Source organism: Helianthus annuus, chromosome 7 (genome assembly GCF_002127325.2).
Source record: "Helianthus annuus cultivar XRQ/B chromosome 7, HanXRQr2.0-SUNRISE, whole genome shotgun sequence".
Classification (NCBI taxonomy): domain Eukaryota; kingdom Viridiplantae; phylum Streptophyta; class Magnoliopsida; order Asterales; family Asteraceae; genus Helianthus; species Helianthus annuus.
Genome location: NC_035439.2, coordinates 103142444 through 103152618, shown reverse-complemented (window position 1 = coordinate 103152618; position 10175 = coordinate 103142444). Strand labels below are relative to the sequence as shown.

The 10175-nt window shown below is 36.6% G+C and overlaps 2 protein-coding genes and 1 long non-coding RNA gene across 7 annotated transcripts; 1 reads left to right on the top strand and 2 right to left on the bottom strand.

Annotated features, from left to right (window-relative positions):
- The first annotated feature begins 1707 nt into the window (after positions 1–1707).
- On the top strand, positions 1708–2755 carry LOC110943177 (phylloplanin). Its single transcript, XM_022184936.2, has 2 exons — positions 1708–1931; positions 2330–2755. The coding sequence occupies exons 1-2, from the start codon at positions 1751–1753 to the stop codon at positions 2626–2628; spliced, it is 480 nt and encodes a 159-aa protein (XP_022040628.1). The 5' UTR covers positions 1708–1750; the 3' UTR covers positions 2629–2755.
- Positions 2756–3207: 452 nt separating this feature from the next.
- On the bottom strand, positions 3208–5229 carry LOC110943186. Its single transcript, XM_022184943.2, has 2 exons — positions 3707–5229; positions 3208–3635 (listed from the first exon to the last, which is right to left on the bottom strand). Exons 1-2 carry the CDS (start codon positions 3858–3860, stop codon positions 3361–3363), a joined length of 429 nt encoding a protein of 142 aa, XP_022040635.1. The 5' UTR covers positions 3861–5229; the 3' UTR covers positions 3208–3360.
- Positions 5230–5482: 253 nt separating this feature from the next.
- On the bottom strand, positions 5483–8334 carry LOC110943191. 5 transcript variants are annotated; one of them, XR_002594902.2, is made up of 5 exons: positions 7223–8334; positions 6994–7133; positions 6389–6525; positions 5887–6171; positions 5483–5805 (listed from the first exon to the last, which is right to left on the bottom strand). It is a non-coding gene; the product is annotated as an uncharacterized LOC110943191 (long non-coding RNA). The 5 variants fall into 5 exon arrangements; XR_002594903.2 differs by having other exon boundaries at positions 6994–7566; positions 7801–8334; XR_004862168.1 differs by having other exon boundaries at positions 6994–7548; positions 7801–8334.
- Between the last annotated feature and the right edge of the window lie 1841 nt (positions 8335–10175).

Genomic DNA, 10175 nt, shown 5'->3' with positions numbered 1-10175 from the left:
CAAGTTGTACAGCCGATTCCACACCAACAGACTTGATAATACCAGCTGCAATCTTTTCTCGCAAAAAGAATAAGTCTACCTCAAAATGCTTTGTTTTATCATGAAACACAGGATTCTCAGCGATTGAAAGTGCAGCTGTATTATCACACTTTAACACCACAGGATATTGTATATCCACATACAATTCCCTCAACACATTTACCAGCCACATCACCTCACAGGCTGCATCACACATTGATCTATACTCTGCTTCTGCAGAAGATCTAGCAGTTACAGATTGTTTCTTATTTTTCCAGGAGATAAGTGATTCTCCAAGGAAAACGCAATACCCAGTTACTGATCTTCTATCAGTATAGTTTTTCGCCCAGTCAGAGTCAGCATAAGCATTAAGCTGAAACTGACTACTTCTTTTTAACATGACTCCTAATCCATGAGCCTTCTTTAAATATCTCAACAACCTCATAGCCAACAACATGTGTCCTTTTTGAGGTTTATGCATAAATTGGCTAAGAAAATGCACAAAGTAGCAAGAAAAGAAACTATCAACAATGGTAACAAAATTACCACACAATAATATGCCACACAAAAAAATGCAACAGGATGAACCCTTCCTGTGTCCCAATCAACAACACCGGTCCAACTACCCCGGTAACAGATGCCTAATGCATGAACAGAAAATAAAAGAGAGAGGAAAGATCTCACAGATTTGCATTACTCCGGTTCTTAATTGAGTTTTCAACCTTCACTTAGGGTTGAACTCAAACAAGAACAGTAGCTTACAGACGTTTTCTTCTCAGACTTAGTCAGTCGCAAACCCCTAGATTCAGATCTTTCCCGATCGTTCTTTGAATCACACCAGAAAGAACACCAAGCCAACGATCAACACTATTTCCCAATCGAACCAAAGATACACCAGATCCCCAAATTTTGGAAACCCTAACTTCAGATGATCGGTCAGAACACAAGATATACGGAAGCGTACACGAATCAGAGCCTTTGCTCTGATACCATGTCAGAAACTTATAATTTCTTTATTCAGAATCAAATCAATGAGTTAACAAACATCAACTTGGAACAAGAACTGAGAAGAAATACAACTAAACAACTCTCTAGTGGATGATCATCAATGTGATGATCATCTAATAACACTGACTCTTTCAGGATTCACGAACAACGTGTGAAATCACTGAGAAAAACAATAGAAAACCCTAGCGTAACAACAAAGCAAAAGAACTCTCTGTACTTCTTTTTCCAAATGTGAGAGAGACTCTCTTTATATAAGTCAAGGAACTTCCAGCCTCTTCAAATCTTCTAATGGATATACGCAGCCCATTTGCTCCATTTGTCCAGCCCAAGTCAGCCCAAGTCCAGCCCAAATGCTCTTATAAGACCATAGCAACTAATACCATTTATACCTCACACAAAACACAACAAACAATTTTATTAGACTTAAACACAACACCACAAACAAAAAATATAAAACTGATAATCGATTATATATTTTTAAGACATCACGTGCAAAATTTGATACATACGACTACTTGTAATCTTGTAACACACCATGTGAAAGTCAAATCTTATTTAAATTTGATTCATAAAAGTCTTGATTTCTTTGATAACTTTTTAAAACTAGTGTTCTCGTTTTCAAACAAATGAGTTTTAAATTCCCTTATAAATAGGAAAGCTTTCGTCATTAGCATTGCATCGGGCCTTTGATTGTAAACACACTAGCTCTTTTACATCATTGGCTATGAAATCTATCATCTTAATCACCATTTTCGTAGTCGTATTAGGTTCATCACAAACGAAAGCTCAACTCCCTTCTCTTTCTCTTAACAATGACGGTTTGGTAAATGTCAGTGGAATTATATATTGTTCTGTGAATAGTACCATCGTTGTTAATGGCTCAAACCCAACCCCTCCTTTCCCAAGTAAGTGGAATTATAGATTGTGACATCAAGTTGTAAATTGATGATATTGACCTCTTAATATTACACATAAAAATACCTCTAACAGACAACCAAACAACTCACTCTAGCTCATATTTAAACAAGTGAGTTGGTTGGTCGTCAATTAGTAAAGATATTTTACTAAGGATACTTAAACTACTTTCTTTTTATTAATAAGTTTTTAGTTCATTATCATAACTAAAACCTATAAATTAAACTCTAAAAAAAAATTGCTGTTAAAGCTACTTTATCTAATTTCACTTTTATTGGATAAGTTTTTAATTAATTAGCAACTAAAATGTTTAACTTACACTATGTTTATTGACTATTAATAGAAAAATGGATGTGTATATGATTTCTATATACTTCCTTGTTCACAGATGCCCTAGTCCTACTAGTATGTGGTGAAAATCTGATAGCCTCGACCATGACAAATGGAATAGGAGCATTCAACATAACTCTAAGGGGGAGTCCACTTCGCGTAACATCCCTTTTATCGTCTTGCAAGGTAGTTGTTGCTACACCGCCCTCGATCTGTAACGCAGCCCTACCAGCCAAACCTTTAAAAGCGTCACTACGATATGTGGGGAGCAACATTGTTGGGCTTTCCAAAGTTACGACTTTAACCCCAAAAGAGCCATTCACATGTTTGGTCGCATTATCGATTCGATTGGGATGATTTCATTCTGCTATTATATAATGTAATAATAAAGAAAGACACTGATCTTTATAATATCTCTATTTCAAATGTTTGTAACGTGACAATGCCTCTATATAACATATGAATAAAGGAACTTATTGATTATTCTCAAGTTGGTGCACAAGTTCTTTTTATAAACACGGCTTTAAGGCCCCCATTTAGTTAACAGAATATGATGAAATTCGCTAAGGGGGGATTACATAACATAAAAACTGTTTGTAGAAGCATCACACCTAAACCAAAAATGAGTAAAAACACAAAGCGGATAGCCGGATACCTTACCGATGATGGCAGACAAAAATACGGAAAGATGCCTTATATATCGCTGATCTAAATATTAACATTTTCTATATGTAAACTATATATTTGCATTTTTTGTTAAAAGAACTCATTAACAGTTTGGTTTGGTTCGTTTATAGTTTGCCAACACTATGATTTTAGTTTAGCGAGTTTTAAAACTGTTACTAATGGTTTTGCTCACAGTTTCACCTAAAACCCAACCCATAAGTCGGTTGGTCACTCGACTGTTATTGACCCAAACATCATTTTTAGAACCCATTCATCAAACAAAAAACCCAGAGTATACAAATATGATCAATCATCTTCCTTCTCCAAATCAAATACCAATACAATACTAATTCTTTCCATAATCTGTAATAATCACTAATCAATTAATTTGTAATTTTGCGTTAAAATGTGACAATAGCGACTCTAAGGTTTCTCTGCGGCATTTCGTCGAACACCTTCCAGACGTTCATGTTCATGTTCAAGCTCACGAACGCTACTAACTTCACCATCGATTCGATCACCATCCGTATGATCCGGATTCAACTGCGGCCCGATAATCTGTCTCCTTTGAGAAGCAGCTTCTTTTAGCTTCTTCTTTCGAAGCCTTTTTCTCTGAGCTCTTGTGAGCTTTTCAAACCCTAATTCACCCTCTCCCTCACTCCTTTCTTCTTCTTCTTCTTCCTCCAATTCATCTGTATCTGTAACATTAATTAAATTGTTAGATTTCTCATAAAGTAATTGCAATTAGGGGAGAGTAAACTAACTTAACTGATGGGGTGGGATTCTGAATTGATGATTTCCTGCGCTAAATTTAGGGTTTGGGTGTGTAGTTGTTTGTTGTGATGAGGTGAAGATGAAGATGGAGGATAGAGCATGTTAATTAGGGAATTGTGAAGCTTTTGTTGTCTATCTTTTCTCTTCATTGGATAGAAGATTGTATATTACTTCTTCTTGTGAGATTAGCGTGGGTATATAAGTCTAAAAGATGATTAGACTATTATATTAGAGTACACCGTGACGACGGATCTTGAAAATCCCTATAGGGACAACGTTTTAAAGAAAAGAGGTAATAAAATCCAAAAACATCAAATTTTTCTAAAGAGGCAAAGTGGGTTACCCCTTGTTAAGAGGTAGATCCACCCCTGAGACTAGAGGTGTAACACTAAATCGGTTTAAGAACCAAAATCTATTTCGGTACGGAACGGATAACGAACTGGTTCTAACCTGATTGAACTCGTAGGTTTACAATCGGTTTGTATTCCTCTTATCTGAAACTGGTTTGAACTCGAACCAGACCCACAAAAACCGATCAAAACCGCTCCAACTGATTCGAACCCGAAACCGATTTTTACTTTTTGTTGACAAACGGACCCGAACCAATCTGAACTCCACCGAAAAAACTGATCATACCACTCCAAACCTGAATCGGTTTGAAACTGAAAGCGGTTTTGACTTTTTGTCGACCAACCCTAGCAAGTTTAGGGATCCAAACACAATGTCATGCACAAACGACATAACATTGATCATAATGCATTTATCTAGCATTAAGCTTGCAATTAAAAAGAAATGAAAGGGTTCAAGAACAAGAAGACAAATTGATGGTTTCACTATTTCAGTCACAAGATATTCGTATCTCATTATATTATGAAACATTTGTTTTGGGGACCAAAGTCTACTTTGGATCGTTTTTTATTATTTTTGTAGAGAAAGACCGGTTGCGGCTTTAGATAGAATTGGAAGGGTTCAAGAAGACAGATTCATGTTTGCGATGATGAACAAAAATCTAGATACGAAGAATGATCATTTTGAATAGATCGCGAGATGAAACGACGAATGTGTAGAGAAAGAAGTGTTTATTAAGGAAGATAACTGGAAGCTCGTTAACACATTAAGTTATTAGACGTGTTTCATCTCATGAACAAATTTGCACGATGACACCCCAATGGTCCGCCAATGATCTAAATTTGCCGTTTAAAAAAATTATTAGACGGGTTGAATTAAAAGTGTTCGATTATAGGTTGATCTTGTAAATATTTCACGACTATAGTTCGAGCTCTAGACACAACGAGAAACAATTCAAATTCTAGATCTCTAAAGTGAAATGATCAAGGCTCGAGCTTTCTTAAATTAAACAATACAAGCTCACGATTAGAAATCTCGAACTCGACTCATTTACACAGTTAACGAAACCAATCATAAAGTCATACTTATTGAGATAGCATATTAGTATTGCCAATTGAGATAGCATACTAGTATTGCAAATATGAAAAAAAAAAAAAAAAAAAACAAATAAATACTCATTACCGAACAAATTAATGCTTGAAGACAAAACACAATAATACTATCACGTGCAAAATTTGATACATACGACTACTTGTAGTCTTGTAAGACACCATGTGAAAGTCAATCTTATTTCAATGTCAATCTTATTTCAATTTGATTCATAAAAGTCTTCATTTCTTTGATAACTTTTTAAAACTAGTGTTCTCGTTTTCAAACAAACTAGATTTTTGCCCGCCGCGCGTTGCGTCGGCGAGACAAAGCGTTAAATCGCAAACTAAACTCACCATTAAAGCATTAAGTGGATACGTTTCAATTCCATTACTCAAACCACAAATGAAATTTAGATTCTAATTCTAAAAAATTATGCAAACCAAAGACTTTTAAAAATGAAATTTAGATTCCACTTATCCCGGTTGCGGGTAGTTCTTACTGTTGGTTTAGTGCCGGACTCGCTCCACCACCCCGAGCCTTGGCCGTCAATAACGGAATCGTTATCTTGTTTAGCTTGGTGAACTCGAGCAATTGAAGGAGTCCTGATGACTCCCAGCTTCCCGATCTTTTTGGAGCTATGATCTTGCCATCTAACTGTGAAACCATGAAGTTCAATCAACAAATTCGAACCAATGAGTTGCATGTTTTGGTACAATGAGATTGAGTAAAGTATACCAGGAAAAGGATGTTTGATTCGCAATTGAATCCTGAAAATGATACGGATAAGACTGAGCCTTTTGGCACATGCGTTTCGGGTTCACATAAGCAACTGGAGTCAGCACACCATGTTTCATTGCTCCGGATTATTCAAACGCTTTATCTGTTTCAAATAACAATATACTTAATATTGAAGATAATAGTGAATGTCTATTTGGTCCCTCAAAAAAGTCGAGGACCAGTCCTTTGGCATAAAGAAGCTTGGTATCACCATCATTGTTAATTTTTTTCTATTATGGTAACCTGCATTAGTAAAAAAAAGGCAATGAAACATTTTGAGTCAAAGGTTACAAGAGATTATGTTGATCAACAAAAATAAAATAAGCAAAACCACTAAATTGATTCAGTAACAGATTAATGTTCGGAAATTAAGTTGTAGTTAAGTAAAATTGTTCAATCAACAAAACTCCATGCATCTATCGCGTTAACTTGAAAACAAATGAATTAAGGAATTTAATACCGGCTGTGACAATACAACAGTTGTACTGGATAGGCTTGTGAGCGCGTCCGCGAGGCTGCTGCTTCTTGTCCTGCCTGGCGACCTTGGGGTTCCGCCTCTCACCTTACTCACACGCACCAACGATCCGTGAACTTTACCTGTGTAATTAAATTCAAACACGGTAAATTTCAATTATAAAACTTACTAAAAACCTGTGTTAAAATCTAGAGTTAACAATGAATGTTTGTTGGATAGAATGATCTCAAACCTAAAAGTATTGCTAGCAGTACCTATGAAAAAGTGTAAGTATGATCCTTTAACATAATTAAATAGTTTAAAAAGCAAGTCTTTTGCAGCAAAGAAAGCTGAAGCCAGTATCTAAAATCTAATTTCAAGATTAAGTAAAATTATCAATTATTATCATATATGTTGCATCAACAATAAAACATGCAAAATCACGAAACTGATTATATTGCCTAATTAATTTTCAAAACAAATAAGTCGTAGTTGATTAAAATTCTTCAATCAACAAAAGATAATGCATCTATTACATTCACTTCAAAACAAATGAACAAAAAAATGTTTAAAGAAGCAAAGTAAATGGAGAAAAATGAGAGAATTAATACCAGAGGTGACGAAATGGCGGTTGTACTGGATATGCTTGTGAGCGCGTCCACATGGCTGCTTCTTCTTGTCCTGCTTGGCGACCTTTGGGGTTTGGCCTCTCACCTTACCCACACATGCCATTGATCCGTGTACTTTACCTCTAATCAAATTCACTCACATAAAACAAATCTATATCACGAAACATAGTTACGAAACAATGACATTACAGTAATCTTAATGGGGACTGACTGGGTTCTATTTCGGTCGTGAAGGAGATGTTAGGCGAGGGTGGTGAGGGGTCATGGGGTTGGGTTCTTTACAACGGCTACCAGAGACAACAACAATGGTGATTGATGGCGAAGGTTGGTGGCGGCGGATGGTAGTGTTGATGTGGCTATCGGGAACAAACGCCGGTTTGATCATCAATTGCCACTTATCAGCGTTCGAAGAGCGTTTCGACTTCACCATCCGTAATGCTGACGTGGCTTCGATTTATCTGGCGAGCTTTAGCGATTGCAGTGACGACACGTGCCGGTGACAGGAGACACGGCAGCTCCAAATCTCTCTTTTATCTTCTGCATATATTTCTTCAGCTTCTCCCCATATATCCCATGAGATCAAATCATGTAAATTTACAATAATTTTTTTTATCAAAAATAAGAATTTGTCATTACTAAAATGTAAAGATTTGGAATCAAGCAGGAATCTTTAATCAAAATATATTGAAAACAATACTTTTCATCACTACACATCCATCAAAGGTTTAAAAAAGAAATCTTATTCATGTCCAAACTACTAATACAGACTGATAACAATAGTCAGGTTACCTGTATGAATTGAACTTGAACCGCTGTCTACTCCATTCGACTTGTCACCAGCTGAACCCTAATCGCCGCCTTCAAAAAACCTCTTAATTTCGCTAGAACCCTACCTCACCGGAGCCCTAATCACACTGGATCGCACCACCGGAACGGGACCCTGATCCCGTCACCACCGGAACCACACACTGATAATCTCTCTAGTAACCACCACACCACCAGTGATAGGCAACGCCGCCGTTTTGGCACACACACGGGGACATGGCCCGCTACCATTCTCTCTCTCCTTCTTTCTGATCTCTCTGGCGTGTAATCAGCGGTGTGTGGTGGTGCAGTAGGTTTGGGTTTGATACTGGGGCTTCACATGAGATTAGGGCGGCGACATGTGTGGCCGGCGGTAGCCACCTCCCGGCAGCTCTCTTTCAACGGTGGGTGTAGGGCAGGGGTTGAGGGTATTATACGATGGGTACACAAATTTGTAATTTACCAAGAAAGCCCTTTTACTGTTCAAAACCCTTTTAGTGTTCAAAACGTAGGGTTTTTAATATATAGGAGAATGAGTTTTAAATTCCCTTATAAATAGGAAAGCTTTCGTCATTAGCATTGCATCGGGCCTTTGATTGTAAACACACTAGCTCTTTTACATCATTGGCAATGAAATCTATCATCTTAATCACCATTTTCGTAGTCATATTAGGTGCATCATAAACGAAAGCTCAACTCCCTCCTCTTTCTCTTAATGGTACCGGTTTGGTAAACGTCAGTGGAATTATATATTGTTCTGTGAATAGTACCATCGTTGTTAATGGCTCAAACCCAACCCCTCCATTCCAAAGTAAGTGGAATTATAGATTGTGACATTAAGTTATAAATTGATGAATTGATATCTTAATATTACTCATAAAAATCCCTCTAACAGACAACCAAACAACTCACTCTAGCTCATATTTAAACAATTGAGTTGTTTGGTTGTCTGTTAGTAAGATGTTTTACTAAGGCTACTTAAACTACTTTCTTTTTAGAGTTAAATGTCATTTTAGACCCTGTGGTTTGGAACATTTTGCCAGTTTAGTCTAAAGGTTTCATTTTTCTCCTGTGGGTCCAAAAAGGTTTCACCGTTGCCATTTTAGTCCACTGAGTTAATTTCTTCCATTTTTTCTGTTAACCAGAGGGGCGATTCGGTCATTTTATATGTAATTCTGTTAACTAGAAAGACAATTCAACCATATAAAATGACCGAATCACCCTTCTCGTTAACAGAAATAATGGATGAAGTTAACCCAGTAGACTAAAATAGCAACAGTGAAACCTTTTTGGAACCACAGACGAAAAATGAAATCTTCGAACTAAACTGGCAAAATGTTCCAAAGCACCGGGACTAAAATGGCATTTAACTCTTCTTTTTATGAATAAGTTTTAAATTCATTATCACAACTAAAACCTATAAATTAAACTCTACACCAAAAAAAAATGATGTTAAAGCTACTTTATCTAATTTCACTTTTATTGGATAAGTTATTAATTAATTAGCAACTAAAATGTATAACTTAAACTATGTTTATTGACTATTAATAGAAAAATGGATGTGTATATGATTTCTATATACTTCCTTGTTCACAGATGCCCTAGTCCTACTAGTATGTGGTGAAAATCTGATAGGCTCGACCATGACAAATGGAATAGGAGCATTCAACATAACTCTAAGGGGGAGTCCACTTCTTGTAACAACCCCTTTATCGTCTTGCAAGGTAGTTGTTGCTACACCGCCCTCGGCTTGTAACGCAACCCTACTAGCCAAACCTTTACAAGCGTCACTACGATATGTGGGGAGCAACATTGTTGGGCTTTCCAAAGTCACGACTTTAACCCCGAAAGAGCCATTCACATGTTTGCTCGCATTATCGATTCGATTGGTGGGATGATTTCGTTCTGCTATTATATAATGTAAGAATAAAGAAAGACATTGATCTTTATAATATATCTCTATATTTCAAATGTTTGTAACGTGACAATGCCTCTATATAACATATGAATAAAGGAACTTATTGATTATTCTCAAGTTCGTGCACAAGCTCTTTTTATAAAACACGGCTTTAAAAGGCCCCCATTTAGTTAACAGAATATGATGAAATTCACTAAGGGGGGATTACATAACATAAAAATTGTTTTTAGTAGTATCACACCTAAACAAAAAATGAGTAAAAACACAAAGCGGATACCAGGGACGGAGCTAGTATATTAGAAGGGGTAGTATGGGCTACTCCTCAACCCCGTCTCCGTACCATCTTCAATATTGGATAAAGAATATGTACCAACTAATCTTCAGACCTTATGAAAGGAAGTTCCATCGTGCCATCTTCAATTTTCTCTTTTGTAAAGTGTTT